The 16,761-nt window shown below is 31.8% G+C and overlaps 1 protein-coding gene across 2 annotated transcripts in view; it reads right to left on the bottom strand.

Annotated features, from left to right (window-relative positions):
* Window positions 1–650: 650 nt before the first annotated feature.
* Gdap2 (ganglioside induced differentiation associated protein 2) overlaps window positions 651–16,761 on the bottom strand; it is a 100,694-nt gene continuing 84,583 nt past the window's right edge. For both annotated transcript variants that reach the window (XM_076382904.1, XM_076382905.1), the window contains exons 9-12: window positions 10,947–11,086; window positions 10,290–10,344; window positions 8,895–9,038; window positions 651–7,098 (exon numbers count right to left, since the gene is read on the bottom strand). In XM_076382904.1, coding sequence (XP_076239019.1) covers window positions 7,036–7,098; window positions 8,895–9,038; window positions 10,290–10,344; window positions 10,947–11,086 — 402 coding nt within the window. In that variant the 3' untranslated portion in view covers window positions 651–7,035. The remainder of the gene's footprint in view (window positions 7,099–8,894; window positions 9,039–10,289; window positions 10,345–10,946; window positions 11,087–16,761) is intronic.

The raw sequence follows: 16,761 nt of genomic DNA, 5'->3' as shown, positions 1-16,761 counted from the left end.
TTTCCCATACTCTGTAAAAAGATTGCATTATGTGATCAATTTTATGAAACCAATCATTTTTAGCAGCTTACAACTCACAGTTGACTGATTAATTTGTCATTTTAACAATTTAAATGCTATTATTAAAGACAATTTTCATCCACTATTAGAAATCATAAATGATAATCAAATTCTGCCCCTATCTTACATTCTATATTAATAGTTATATATTCTCATAAAAAATACTTGACGAATTACAAATACTTAATTTCTATGCACAGTAGATCCTGCAATTAGAAATGCACTCGAAACTTTATTATTCCGCAAATACTGTATACCAAAAATCTCTGATTAGTTCAAAATAACCTCTTCTTCCACTACTTTCTCCTAAAATAGTATAAAAAGATACGAATGTTCCAGTAAGTGGATAGTTTGGGACTTCCTTCCACGAGTAAATTATTTCTCAAATAATGAGGAACCATTCAAAGGAATCATTCATATGTATCTTTCCAAAGGATCGCATTCTTTCAAACTTGCTCGAACGATCAAATCCCACGGCTATCCGAATACTAAATGTTCAAACTGACTTTGTTTACCTTGTAACGGACGTCCAGTTTGTCCTTCTTTCCTTGACTGGTGCGAATCACGGAGAACCAAAAATGAGACAGCGGTTCTTGTTGAAATAATAAGTTTATTGCTCCATCTATAAAAAAAAAGGAAAAAAAAGAAACAGATGAAAGGGCGAGGTATGTGCACCTGTTAGAACCCGTGCGTCAGCCACGAGAGAAAAATATACTTCGATTAATTAGAATCTATACCATCACGACAACAATTACAACAATTAATCGTAATATCGTAGTACACACGTATACATACATAATACACGTGTAGTTTCCGAAACTTGCGCTCTCGTCTATAGAGAAATCATCACCGCGACGACGTGCTCTTTTGTTTATAAAAATGTCACCTATAAAAACGCAAATACCCCTTTTCTCCGCTGCGAGGTAATCAACAGTTGTCGAAGGAAAGGCAACAGACATACAGATACACACGATGCTGTATAAACGTGAATTAAAACGGCAACATGATAACTATAATTCACTTAGCAAGCGAAAACAGTTAGTAACTAATGTAACATTTGGTAAAATATTTCTTATTTGCTTTCAATCGCGTACATAGTCCTCTTAAAACACTCATTTTCGATAACAACGTTTACGTCTAATAATAACAGTTCGATTGGTAAAACTTTTTTAGCTCTCTCATGGAGATTCTCAACAATTTATTCATCGTTCTAGTTTAAACAATTTGGTTATACATCATTCATTTTTTGTAGAAGTATCAGTGCTGCCCAGCTTGAGCGTTGTTCACGCTACGTGTTTTGCATAGAACTCATTGGCGTAACGTGATATAGATTATGGAAATTTCACAATGATTATCTATATGTGATAAAAAAAAAGGGGGAAATGCTTCGGCTGAACAGCACTGATTTATAGAATTTATCCTCGCACCATTTGATTAGATTTAGTTTAGGTATACAATAATATTTTGTTATAAGCGAGCAAGTATAAAGAAGGTTATTCTACAAAGTATAACAAAGAAATACATAAAAAATTCTTGGTACCAGACTTCGTTCTCGGAAAAATTCGTTTTTAAAAATACGTGATACGATTTCGTATTGAAGATTTCTGTTTTATGTTGAAGTCTGTTAAGAAATTTCAATATTATTTGTATCGTTTTTCGTGAAGTCAATTATGAAAATATTAATAATGCAATTAATTCTGAGCTTATGTAGTGATAGTATTTGTACCACCTTATTCTTTTTTTCGGTGTAAAAAATGTCCACGAATAATTTATAGAAATTAATTAAAAAACTTGTAAATTTTCTAAGCAGTATTACAAATCAGTTTTGCTAATGGAATTACAGCTACCAGGTGAAATTTAGTATCTCCTGCACGAAATTCTTGTATAGTAACGTAACATTAATTTTTCAAAATTTTCAAAAAAGTTTACTTTGAATTAAGAGTAGCATACAAATAGATGGTTGATTTTTTATAAAAAGTGTAATTTTAACTATAATTTAAAGTTTGTATAATATTCCTCTAAAAAGATATACTAAACCGAAGAACAGATACTCTTCACGTATTTTTAAAGCCGATTTTTTGTAGTTTAGAAAAAAGCTTACTTTATACTCTCCTACCACTTTTTCAATGAGAAATTGCTTTCTCGTTGGTAAAGCACCCTGTATTTCATCCATGCTGTAATCAAAGTGTTACGATGTAATGACACCAAATAATGATGGAAATTCATTTTGAACTCGTAGGAAAATAATGTTATTGTATTATTTCACTTAAGGCCGTACGTGTACGACGAGAAAAGTTCGGAAAGTAAACGTGATTTCGAAATTCTAAAGTAATTGGCATCGATAAAAACTATCGTCACACAGTTTTACAAGCACTTTTCATTTGGTTTGGCTGCCTTCGTTTGCAGCTTCTAACAATGAAGGAATTTAACAGCGATTGATTTGGTTTCAAAGCTCTAAATTACCTTCTATGCAAAAAGCCTAATGCTTGAATGCCTTTTTTAGAGTCCTAGTGTAATTGGTACATCATTTCAATTTGATGTTTTATTGCTACTAGAAAGTATAAAATTTAAATTTTTAGATTTAAAATTGTCCCTGCAATCTTTGATGCATGGAGTGACTTCGTATGTTTCTATTTGTGCATTTTAAATAAATAAAATTTAGCAATTAATGATGATTACAAAAATAGACAGACTCTAATCTTTTTTAAAAATATTTTTCTATATCATTTTGTAGTTCTATTGTATTTTCTGTTTGAATAAAAATGTGCCACGATACCGTTTCTGATTTCGTCAACTCCATTGTACAGTTGGACTAGAAATACAACGTGGTAAATTGAGGCATCGAGTGGAAATGCCGCATCATATAAACAAATAACAACAAATCATGGTCCTACAAGAAGCTGAAGCCCCCATCTTCTAATATTTTTAATGTTTTTGTTTTTATTTGTTCAGTGCCCCAAACCTGTTCATTTTGGCATTTGATTAATTTTATAACTAGGCTATATTCCTAATCCAATTATAATTTAAAAATAACACTGCTGTTAAAAAGAAGTATCGTAACAGAATTTCAAGAGCCATTTCCTTGATAGCAGTAACGTCAGAATAAATTAAGCAATTTTAGGAACTTTCATATAGTCTTTTTGTGATGCTTAAAGAAAATTCAGTTTAAATCACATCACATTAAAACGTTCGAATCAACTCCATTAGGACTTTAAAAAGCAGTACATAGTACCTTAGGCTCATCTAAGCACGCATAATTGTGTATTGTCACAATCCTCGCCTTACATCCGACATCCACCTATGTTGTATGACCAAAATTTTCCAGCATAATTACATAACCCAAATAAGAAGAACATTTTAGTTGCCCAACCTGCTGGAATTCTCTGTAAGCTTTATTTCCAAACTATCTGTATTCTGCAGACTTGTTTTGGCTCTACCAAAATAGTAACGAAACGTGAAACGTTTATTTCAGCAAACTTCTTTGGACGAGTGGTCTCCATAGAATACAAATCCATTCTTAGCACACTACTTTTTGTCCACGTCCTAACGCGTTATTTAATCGCCTGCTTTTGATGTGCCGATCCTGTATGAATACTATCTTGCTGACTTTTCATTTTATAATTTCAGGAATTGAATTGATAAGTTGAAAAACAGAACAAATCTAAACACCACATTTTAAGATATTTGATCCTAACGTGCAGTTCTGTTCCTTTCCGCATATCTAGACCTCAATGCCAGAGTATATTAAGTTTACTTGTTTTCTGTATGACTCAATGCACTGACTCTGGGGTCCAGATATAGTTTTGAGATTATTTGAAAATGGTTAATTCTGGACTTGATCTGTTCTTCAACTCATCAATTCAATTGTAGAATATAGTTAAAGGCGAGCTGCGTGTGTTAAGGTATGGATGACGACGATGGTGATACTTGGACAATACCTTATGCGACAATTTACTACCTACTAATAAACGATTGTCAGGGACGGACAGCGAGGTCATTAAACGTAAAATGTTCAAATTCACACGAGCAACGCATGGTTCAACGCATCAAGTTTCGTTGAAGTACTCGCGATTCGTGCAACGTTGGTCGAAAGGAATTCGGAGCAACTAATACGCAGTAAATCGAAGAAACTCCTCCATGCGTTTTTATTAGGTAATGTTGAAGGTATAGTATGGAGGAAGGCTCTAATAAAATGGATGGTGCCATGGTGAGCCAGTTTAATGTGCAAGGGGTTCAGACTAGCTTAAGATACATTTCTTTAAGTTCTATTATAGAAAATAATGAATTATATTTCTTAACCTTTTTTACAATTTTATGGAACGAATACCTTTGGAAATATGTTTTTTAACGAATTTATAATAATTTGAGTTCAGATGCTTAAATTTATTACACTCTTATCCAAATTTTCTTAGAGCCCTTCCTCCTCCCATTAATGTCACAGTAGTTCTCCATATTAATGCCTTCGATAGTGCCTTTCGATACAGGAAAAGAAACAAACAGGGTTGGACAAGTTTTTTTAGTTTAAGTGAACTCTTATTCCTTCACTTTGTTAACAAAACGTTATATTCCATCTTTACAATAAATATTTCACTAATATATTCTAACATAATATAATTAACACAATAAAAAATAATAGAAATAGGCATTTCAACGATCAAAAATACTCGAGTTATTTAAAATTAAAGTTACGTAGTACATACATATCTCTGTTCAAAGTACAATCAATTAACCCATTACATTTCGCTAGTTAGTAAGTTAGTAAACAACTCATCTCTTTTGTTATACGGAAAAAGCTGGCTTACAATGGAATATGAGAATTACATAGTGACTGTGATGCGCGAAAACGAGAGAAATGGGCTAACCGACGTAGTTAACACGTATATCAACTCTGTTCCTCACCTTTAATCGCTAAAAATGCTTAACAATGAGTATAACGATTCTCTCTCCCGAAATATACGCGTGTGTATGCACACACACATATGCGTGTGTATATGTGTGCCGCGAGAAAGCTCTTAAGTTTATTGCTTCATCTAATCTAGAATTGAACGTACTGCGATTACGACCTCGGCCGCATAATATCTTAAGATTTCGCTTATGCGCATCGGTGATGAATATCAACGTTATTTGTTCAGATTCATTGCTGTTAATACTTAATGAGAGTTGATCATAATACTTTGAGACTTATTCAAAAAACTGTGAACTGTTTGGACGATGGCAAACAAAGACAACACTGAGTTGATCTATTATTAGGGAATTTCAATTTATGCTATCGGTTATAGATCGATTCGTATTCAGTGAAAAGTAGATATTTAGTTTCTTGAAAATATAATAAAAATTTCTCTGTATATGCAATACAATAATTTCGATACATAAGTAATGGAAAAATGTTATGTTTTATCGCCACAAATAAATCATCAGTCTAACCACAACTTAGTGATATATTTGTGACAGCAGCGTACAATATTTTTTAGGTAATTGAGATGTGTTTAACGCAGGGTTTCTCAATGGTGGTCATATGGCTCTCTGGGGGTTCTAACACTGAACTTTCGAAGTTATGTGAAAAAAAGGAAGATGGGGACACGAAAAAGAAAGGAAGAGATAAAGATCTCCGATAATAGAAGAGAGCCACAAGTCCGAAAAGGTTGAAAAATTCTAACCAACTGAACCCGTCAAGTTATTCAACGTTTAAAATTAATTGTTTAGACTTCTTGCTTCAAAAGTGAGGTTAATGTATTATGGATTGAATTGGACATCAGTGTTGCTCATCCAGACTCCTTTAGAATTAACAAGTAATTTGACCTACCAATTCCTTCATTTGATGTTATGCCAGCCACAATATTGTAATAACTACATACTGCTTCAATTCTTCGTGTTCCATATTATGATTCCTGGTTATGATGAAACGCTGAGTCGATTCATCGCCGATAATCGCAAACACACGTGCTTAACGTTACTCAGTTTTCCACAGCGAGTCGAAAGATATAATCCTGTGAAAGTAATTCACGCTAAACTACCGAAGCCGTAGCGCCACGGAAGGAACCAGTCGCTCTCTATCTCCTTTAATCGAGGAGTCATACGTTATATCGTTTCGTATATCGAAAATACCGCGCCAGCAAGCGCGACTTATTCATTAATGACATTACATAATAAAATATTGATAGGATATACAATAATCAAATACACGCTCTTCACTGTATAACGATGGATAAGAAAATAACAGAAAGCGATCAACAGTTTGTGTTAAGCCATCATTTACTCTAATTCGCTGTTCATTCTTTCCGTCTGTCGTGTCCGCCCTTCTCACGGAAACGACGAACAGCGTGGTATTTACAAGGCCTGTCCCTATGTGGTGACAACACAATGACGAGAATACTGATTATTGGTGTTTTGGCAGCCGATATTCGTTTTTACCGAATAACAATTTCCTCTTTCTCAAAGATCGATCTTTCTAGTTTCCTTGTCTGCGCCTTCAATAGAGCATCTGAGCGTAAGATTGTCCAGCACCGATCAACATATGGCCAAATCATCTGACCGAGAACTTGGTTCTCTCTGTAAAGCGCGCGATTTGCGTTGAGAAACATGTGGGCAGTGGTTTCTTGATTCTTCAACGATTAGTATAATTAACATCTGTCGTACGAAGCATCGACGTTCTCTTCTCTTCGCGTTCCATCCATCACGAGGCACTTCGGCAAAGCGACGATGAGCTGTCACAGTAGTTCTGGTGGAACCATCCAATTGCGGTGGCACACGTGTCCAAAGAGCAGTCTTGTTCTTCGTCCCATTGTTCTCCAAAAATCGGCAGAATGAGATATCGCGTGGTGCGCACGCGCGCAGAGCTCTTATGCAAAAGCAGTACACCGATGGTCAGTTAAAGAACACGTGCGAATATAACCGTACCATCATCCCGTGAACCAGTCGTTCCGACTTTGTTCTGTTCAGTGCTTCGCTGACTGGGAATCGAATCTCTTTCGGGAGTTACGTTGACGTCGATGGCGATGAAGGGATTGTATCTGGTTGATAATACCTCATGCCATTTATCTGAAACATTTAATAGTTAGGTAACTCACGAAGTGTTTTTTTATTGCCAAGAAATTAAAATACTTTTTGTAATTAATTGCGCCTGACTTCAATTATACTGTTAAGATATGCCTACACTGTGGCAACAATGAGTAACATTCTGTCACCTCTTCTTACATTTTAAAATGTGCATTTGAACTTCCTATTGTCTTTGTGTCTAGAATCTATATTCTAAAAGTGTCCCTCATTTTTTTTTATTTTTTTACACAAGAGACGACAAAACGTTACTCATTGTTGCCTCAGTGTAGACATAACTTTATGAATACGAAGAATACGTATACTTTATTTACCTCATGAAACGATCCTGAATATCGTTTTGTAATACAACTCTATATTTTGAGAATTATTCTTTGTTTTCTGTGTGTTAAATTATATGTATTATTCTTATGTTTCACTGCTATCTTATTCTAGATACTTCGAATAACATACATACAAAGTGTAAATAGATACTTTTTAACATACATGGATGACATACATGGCTGATAACATACACATTATTGTGGGTAACATTAGCGTACATAGTTATGCATTATCATTCATTAACAAAAAATTATAGCGACAGCTAACTAGCAGAAGAACACTGTAGAATAAATACAAAAATAAATTAATAATTAAATAAGAAAATACTTTTTCTTTCAAGTTGGAGTTAAAGTCAAAATCATAGAATTTTTAACGAATTTAGCATGGTAGTCAACGTGTTAAAAAACAATTGAATTTGTAGTTTCATGTTTAAGACCACGATAACTGTCTAAAGAAGAAAATAATTATTCTTCGATTTATTTTTTCTTTTCAATCCAATGCAAATTTTATGGTATGATTTATCTAGATATTTATCTAGTCCCTTTAGAGACTACTTTTGTTCCTTTTTTGACACTGATAAATAAGGCAAGGCTTCAATATATCATTAGCATCGAAATCCCAATTTTTGATTTTTGGTCTTTATTCTTTTCTGTAAACCACCGATTCAATTGCAATATTGATATTTTGTAAAATTTTACAAGAAAGTACGATTTTTAAAGACTACTAGAATTTTAAGCATATAAATCGCTAATTCTGGTATTTTGAAATGCTTTCAGGATATAACGAATTGAATACAAAAGTTCATGCATAAATACAGTACTATTAGGAGAGATAGGAGTTATGGATGATGATAGATTTTTTTATATGAGAACAAATGATAATTATTTCAGTCGCAAGTGGTTATGTACTTTATAAATAAATAGAGCTCAAAATTAGAGATTGATTCATTAGATATTTAGGTAAGTATTTGTGACTATGCACAAAAATCCATACTCAGTCAGCAGATTAAATAAGTAAATTTTGATGACACGTAGACGACGAAAGAGATAGGAAAGCGAAACGTAAGTTTGAATGTCGTAGGATCAGCTGAAAAAGCACAAACAGTGAAGAAACTAAAATATCAATGAAAATAAATTAAACATAATTATTATCAATTTTTATTGAATCTATGCTTATTATTATTTGCCAAATTCTGCAATCTCAAAAAAGATATGTAAGAGTAGATATTTTGAAAAATTGTAAGGATTAATAATACAACAAATATTTCTTATAATATTGACATTGACGAACAATATTTTCAATGTAGGAGTACATGCAAGAGTGTAGCACAAGAGGTAATAATTAAAATATTATATTAAACATTAGCCCTTAATATAACTTGTTCCTTCTTTCTGAAAAAATCTCTGCACTCGGCAGGAAACTCATAAATTATGTAAAAATTAAAGATCATTTCTTACCGTCATATCATATTCCGTGATATATGCTGGAATTTCTAACTGTTCGGGAGACATAACTTCATAAAGATATTCCACACCGTGTAAATTGTGAACTTTCTGTTTGATGGCAGGAGCCATAAATGTTGTGAACCACCACGTCATCATCTGTAATATTAAACAAACCAGTTAGATTTAAACATTCCACTCAAAACGAAGACAGTTTATATTTTATGAGATTTCAATTGAAAGAACAATGCTCATAATTTTCTGCCATGCATACAGCATAATATCTAATGCCACATTTATCTAAGAAAGATCGCGAGCAGATAAAACTACTCAACTTTATCTTTGAAACCAAAAGTTTCAATATATTTCCAAACAACACAGTAATTATCTTTATCAGTCAAGAACGAGCACAGAGTTGCATTAATCTGATATACCGTCATTAGTTTGGAACCGACTGCAGATTTGCGAGTCGCAGCGCGAAAACATATTTGCTAATTGACTACCAGAAGGTCAAGAGATTCGATACGATCGTACACGCGGATTGTGAGTTCGCTCTGGGGCATAAACGTGGGAAATGCAATCGCAGCGTTTACTCGAAACGCTTTTGCGTCTTAGAACCAGGCTTCATCGACACTCAAAGAATTCCTAATCTCCTTGGAAGCATCTTGAAACATTGAAATTCTAGAATGATAAGATCGCATTAAAAAAATCTACTGTGAAACGGATTATGCCATAAATTGAGTTTGAATGCTAGAATCTTAATGTTGCTCTCCATCTCACGCCGACTAACAGAAATTACGATACTATTTTTTCTTCGTAATTAATTGCAAAACACTTCCTTAATCGAAGCTACACGTGTCATGAGTTATATTTGTTGAACCAGAAGCAGCTGGTAAGACTTTTAGGATAAAGTATGAAAACACGTCATCGCAATTTAGATTGATTTAAGAACATTGTTTTATCTTACAGAGATAATGTCAAGAACGTGATATTCAGCAAAAGGGATCAAGAAATGGAATACAATGTCTCGACTTCAACTGATAATTAGTAATAATAATAATTATTTTAAAATAGTAATAATTAAATACAGTCTGGTTAATTGCTATTTATCTTTCATAGAATCGTTTAACACTAAAACTAAGAGATTAATGTGTATCTACTTTTATCGAAGTGCTAAAATTGCAGGTCTTCGACAAAATACATAATTCATACGAGCAACGATCACTTATGCAGAGTGTTTACAGAATAAAATGTTCATATGCAGAAATTATAACAGTCATTAGGCCAGTGTGGTAGTTTCAGTGTTAAATATAGGCAAAAATATTTACATTTATCACTTTCTAGTTTTTAAATGAATCAGAGGCAATTGCCATCATAGTAGTTTCGTACAACAGTGTCGTGAGTACTAACCTTGGTCCAAAACGTTGGATGAATAATGTAGAAGTGTTTAAGGTTCTTCTTATATCTGCAAACAAAGTTTTTCGATCATATAATTGTCAGTAAAAAATGACAGTACAGCAATTAATGTAGAGTTTAATAATTCATGAAATTAATAGAGACACTACATTTCTAGAATAGTATGTCTAAGAAATTTTTGTGAAATTTTTAACTTGAATCAAATGTCTAGTTGTAATTTCGATATACATTGCATCAGCTCCATGTTCTATCGCATAAATCTCTGTTTTTGTAGTCATGACACTGAATAGATAGAATGTTGTTTGTCCTCAGTAACATATCATTGAATACAGTCAGGCTATGGTAAACATTTGCTAATTGTACATTAAAATTTCAAATATCTTCATGGTTCAGTGCAATAAAAACTGTATTGAGTAAATTAGCTTCTAGTTCAATTACAATCAAATTATCATGCCTGTGACATTGTTAGAAAAACAAGAGTGAACTAATGAGTTTATCAGAGCGAATGTAATCACATAATCTTCAATAAAGTCTGTCATACAAAACTATGCAGTTACATGTTTGCATTTTATGAAGTACAATGTAGAATTCTTTTTAAGCGGTCAATAATCTGAACTGATTCGAATTATGTGAATAAAAATTGAATCTCACTTGTAGGGAAGCACGTTGTACACTTCGCGCAACCAGTGCAAGCTGGGATAGTTGTTGCTAGTTGTTAACGTGTGGAAATAAGCGATAACATAGTCGCCCTTAACAATCGGGTCCAGCAAATGTATCAGGTATAACAATGCCTGAAACAAAAATTAAATATCCTTGATTAGTCAATTTTATTTCTCGTTTATTGCTAATATTAGGTATATTTTATTGCAAACTTTCTATCAGTTATTTTATTTATGTTAGTCAAGAAGATGAAAAAATTCAAATGTTGTCTGTCTTTTAGTACTGATTTAGATTTGTAGGTTCTGAATACCATTATCTTAACATTTTGAGAAAGTGAGTGAACGATTTAAGTGACTTTCAGTCGAGATCTGATTCAGAGAAGAGCTGTTTCTTAGAGAACAGTTTTAAATATTAAAGTTTTAATATCATTAACCTGAGTGTGGTTTACGAATAAAATTTGCGATTTTCTTTAGATTTTTATTTTTATGGTACTCGACTCAGGGAACAGAAGAAATGCATTTAATTAAGATGTATTCAACTGCTGTTACAAGAAACCAGAAGACAACAGAACACAGGATTCTTTTCGACGAAGCGAAGATAGTTCTTTAATCTAAGGTACACTTTTTCAGAAATTTCGTCTAAAAATTTTATTTATTAAAGTTTCATTTAATAAAACCAACAGAGGTACAAACTATCATCAAAATCCAATCTCAAAGTCCCTCCTTTCAATTTTTAATTGTTCAGCTGACTAGTTAAAAAAGATATAAGCCACCTCGTTATACCATCTAAACTCAATCTCAAGTTTTTCCAATCTAGTCCAGCTAACCAATTAAAAAGACTTCGCTTTGTGTAAATAGTGGATCTGTACATGACACACACTAGTATCAACGTATCAATCAAAATCCTGTTGAAGCTACAATGCTTCCGAAATATTGGGAAACTTCTTCCCAAAAAACACGACTTTCACCCAAAAGCATCAATAACGAAAACTATATTTTAAGAATATTTACAGAAAGAGATATTTTGTAGATAATAGATTTCTTTATTGAACCATTTATAGTATCAAAGACTTCTATCAGTGGTAGCTCAGAAAAGATGTAACTGGGAACAGATAAGTTTGGATTTGGGTGCATACAAAGGAAACTCTTTTCAAATCTGAGGGTGAAATGGATTTCTGCACAACATACCACTCATGTATGTGAGATAAGATAACACATTGGCCTATGTAAGGTACTTTATCCGAGATTTTGTATTCTACGTCAGAATTTCTGTTCAACAGAACCAGATTCGAACTGATCTGTTCTCAATTGCAGATATCTTTCACATTTTTCTTCATGGTTTCCCCTGGTTTAAAAGCATAGTATATAAAAATGAATAAACAATGTAAAATTTTCGTTAAAAATATGTACAGTCTGTGACGATAAGCAGAACATGTAAAAGTTTATGTTAGGTTTAAAGATAGGAGAAAATATCAAAGAGAAAAGTTGCACTTTCAAGCGAGCAAAACCGATCATATAAAAAGACTCCCTTTTGACGTCATTTTCAGGGTCGCTTGGAATTTGCTGTTGTTATTTTAAATGCTACGTACTTCTGACCGTATAGTGTGTTAACTAGAGTTGAAATGAATCCACTGGCGTCGAATGTCTGTGCCTTTCATTGACTCCATTGCAAATGCTTAACAAAGCACAATTGCAACAAAACTTTAATTTGCATTCATACGTGCATTGATACTGTGATGCATAGGATTCATAACTTGTTTTGTATTATTGTAGTAAGCATTATCACAGAGCACATAATATAATATATAGGTGTTTGATAATATGTATATTTTTATGGTAGGAACACAATTTGCCAAAATACTAAATTAAGGGAAAAGGGATTCTTCTATGTAAAACTTTGAACAGGCAGAATTTTCTGCATGTTTTCAAAATTTGGAATATTAAACAGATTTTTCTAGAGGATTTTGTTATAGATCGAATTTATAAAAGATTTACAAATATTGTATTATTAATTGCAATCTCAAATTTAAAAATAAAGTAATTTTTGAACATAAAAGAATTTTCAAGATAGTAAATGTTTTCTGTTTCTAATGTTGCCAGTTTGTCTATTTTCAATATTTTTTAACTTACAGCATGTTCATAAATGAAATTTTACCAAACACACTATTTTCTGTAACACTTCATGCCCAATTAATAGTGTTTCAGTAATTCATTGAATACGATATTTATATATTAAAAACTTAATATGCAAATTTTGAAACTGGTGATTTAAACAGTCTATATTTCACAAAATTCCAACAATATTCTAAAATACTCTGAAGTGTATCACAACGTACTGCAATGTATCTACTTTAAATTTTCCAAGAGACCAGTAAAATTATAGTTTTCAATTTTCGAATTTGTATTTTAGTAAATAAATATCTGAGTCATAGTTTAATGATTACTTCAATAATTACGTATCTCGTCTTACAAATTATAACTTTGCAATTATAACTTTTCCAAAAGCTTGTTAGTATTACAAATTCACTTTGCACCTTGACACTGTAAGCCTGTGTTTGCAGAATAACAAGTTTGTCATTCAAATTACATATAAATTGCGTGATTGTATTGATTGCCCACTAGTAATCCTATTTGATCGAATATAATGTTGTACGACTTCGTTAGTACCCTTTACTTGTCAAAGAACATCTGGATTTTTTGATTCCACAGCAATATAGAGAACGACCAAGTGATGTACACAAGTATTATAGAATCTTAATCCAAACGAAATATGATTTTTGTTATAATTCGCCAATCAAAATATTAGCTAATTTAAAAAAAAATGTATCGAATAAAGGACTACAAAACAGAGTCAAATTTTTTCTGTTTTTGAAGACTTGAATTAAGAGCAAAGATGACAAAGTAGCAATATTTTCATTATTTTTATTTTGCTAAACCGACGATTGGAATATAAAAAGAATTCTTTGAAGACATATTCTTTGTAATTTCAAGAGAGAAGAACTGTTTAATATTTCTGGAGGCAAGTATTCGTAGTGAAGAATTAATTCTGTAAAATGTGGCGAAAACTATTGATCTTTGGTGCCTGTATTTTTTAAGCAATTATGAAATTATAATAGGAAGATGATAATCTAATTGCATATGAACTATAATAGAAAAACTTTGGACAGAACTTGAACTACAAAATCTATGAATGGATCCATATATATCTTGCTCTACAAATTAGAGAAATGTTGATTAATTATTAATGCTATTTTGACGTTTTTAATTGTTCGAAAGTGGAGAGTTGTCTGATACTTTCTTGCACTTGTAGAAAGTTTACACTATGTTCTGCATTGACTCTTTCTTAAACATTGTTTTATACTAAAGAACTAAAATAAAATCATCTATTTTAATCAACATATACATAATGAATAAAAGCAATAATTAATGCAAATATTCACATATATTGCCCTCAAAATTAATCTTCATAATATAATTACATTTTATTATATATCTTTGGTTTATTCCTACTTTTCTATTAAAAATAGAAGCAAATTCTTTAGCCAGTATTGTACAACTTTCTTGCCAGAAATAATACTTTGTGTACATCAATAAAAAGCTTTAATAAACCATTCAGACAAATTAATTTTGCTGTTCTTAAAGCAGTATGTAAATGAGTTTTACCGTAAACTCATAATCAGATGTAATCACGCTGATGTAATCGTGATACTTGAATTTGTTACTAAAAATACTGTTTTCGACGATCGGCGTAGAACTCGGTTTAATCATCGTTTTTATAAATATAGAACTCTGAATAATTAGTTGAATCAGCAGTCTTGTTGTTGGCTTATCTGTAGACCGGAAACGTAATAAGTGCTACAACAATTTGCATTTGCTTCTGTACATGACTGACACGGCCTGCGTCACCGTACTTAAGATTTATTACGACATTCACACGAGTAGAAGATTAATGATGATTAAAAAATAGGATATATAATTTCAATTTTTTACGTGATAGCATCTAGATTTAAGTAGTTCGCTCAATCGATACAATGGTCGATGTATTTAGTTTTGAGTTAAACTGTTTTTACCTGTATTAAATTTTAATTCTGTGTTTCATTCTAATTTTAAATAAGATCATTTCTAAAACGACCCTTGACGTTGATATTCACACTGAAATCAAGGATATGTCTAGGATAACTGAATTCGATTTTCGAACCAATATATTTAATGGCTCGAATGTCCAATACGTCGTTAAATGAAAGGTGCGATATGAAAAATAGAAATTTCATCGGTTTGATAAGATCTAAATACGGGAGTAGATTCTAGAAATAAATTTAAGCGTGGTATAAATTGAATTGAAGTATTTCAAGATCGAATTAATTTATTTAAAATACACTACCCATAGAGGACGTTCGATGACAAGTGTCAAAATTTTTAAAAGGCGATTCTACGTGCTAAAATAAAATGAAAACAAAGATAGAGAAAATTGAGGCTTCCTTTTCATATTATTAATTATTAAGAAAGTGATTTATTTTTCATAAATCAGAATTGTTTTATATGCTCCTATTTCGAAACTACAAATGTTAACTTTTTTCTTTTTTAGTAACATTATAATGCCCTTTAATTATTCTTTAATTTAACGAAATATAATAGCTTTGATAGCAGTAAATAATGCATAGAAATTAACACAACTTGTATGAAATCGCTATAACGTTCAGAAGCAAGTTCGTGTGATGTGAAGAAATTTTTCATAACAGCATTACAGTGGCAACATATGCAAATTTATGGATAAGATAAAGGAAATGCTATTTCCTAGGGTAAAAGGAATTTTACACTTTCTTTAGTAGAATGTACGAGTGTTTCACGTTTTCATTCGTAAGTAAAGGCTGCAATATACTAGCCAGTACGTCCTCTGAGTAGCTCGCTGCATTAATTCGAGCCTCTTTCATGTTAATCACGACACTCACTTTTAGTACCCTGTTTATTGAATTTACATGAAAGATCAATTAGCTTAACTACGCACGTTATGTTTAGCTGCAAGATATACATATTCGGTATTGTTAACACGTTGACTATCTTTGATTGCCATTGGCATTTGGCGTTTGCAATATTCATTTCAAATATTTACGATAAATATATGTTAACTTTAAAATCTTAATTTCAAATTTTATTCCTCATTCATGTTGATCCAAATAAGCATAGTAAAAATGGAAAATAAAACGAGTAGAAAAAGGTTACAAGGAACATGAAAACACTGTCATTTGAACCTTTAATTACTGATATGGAGTTTGATAGATTCTACGTGATACATTTTTATTATTGCTTTTATTTAAACATGACAGGCTTTATAATGAAAGTTGGAAATATATCACATCTCGTTTCTATATTCCAATTAACACCATATTAATTTTATAATTATTTAATATGAATAGATTTCTAAAAAACGCTAGTTTTAAACATGAAATTAAACTCTAAAATAGCAAACAGGTAGGTGTATTATCGAATTATAGAATGTTGTTTTTCTATTAGTAACAAACTGCAGTAAAAATGTGGAGAATTTTCATAATCATCAACATATAAAGTCATTTTGTATATCTAGATAGATTTCTACAGACTCGAGATATCTCTTTAAAAAATATCAAATATACCCTGAAGACATGCAAATTATAGTCAAAGCTAAACGCATTAGATTTTAACCTTGCTCTCTTATCAGTGAATCCAAATTCCTTAAACATGTATTTATTATTAGAGAAATAATGCATTACTAAAAACAATTAAAATTTCTGATTCTAAGCATACTCAAAGGTATATAAACAGAACTATCA

Source organism: Calliopsis andreniformis, chromosome 8, assembly GCF_051401765.1.
Source record: "Calliopsis andreniformis isolate RMS-2024a chromosome 8, iyCalAndr_principal, whole genome shotgun sequence".
Lineage (NCBI taxonomy): Eukaryota > Metazoa > Arthropoda > Insecta > Hymenoptera > Andrenidae > Calliopsis > Calliopsis andreniformis.
Note: the sequence above shows the minus strand (reverse complement) of the source record. Positions and strands in the feature narration are given on the sequence as shown.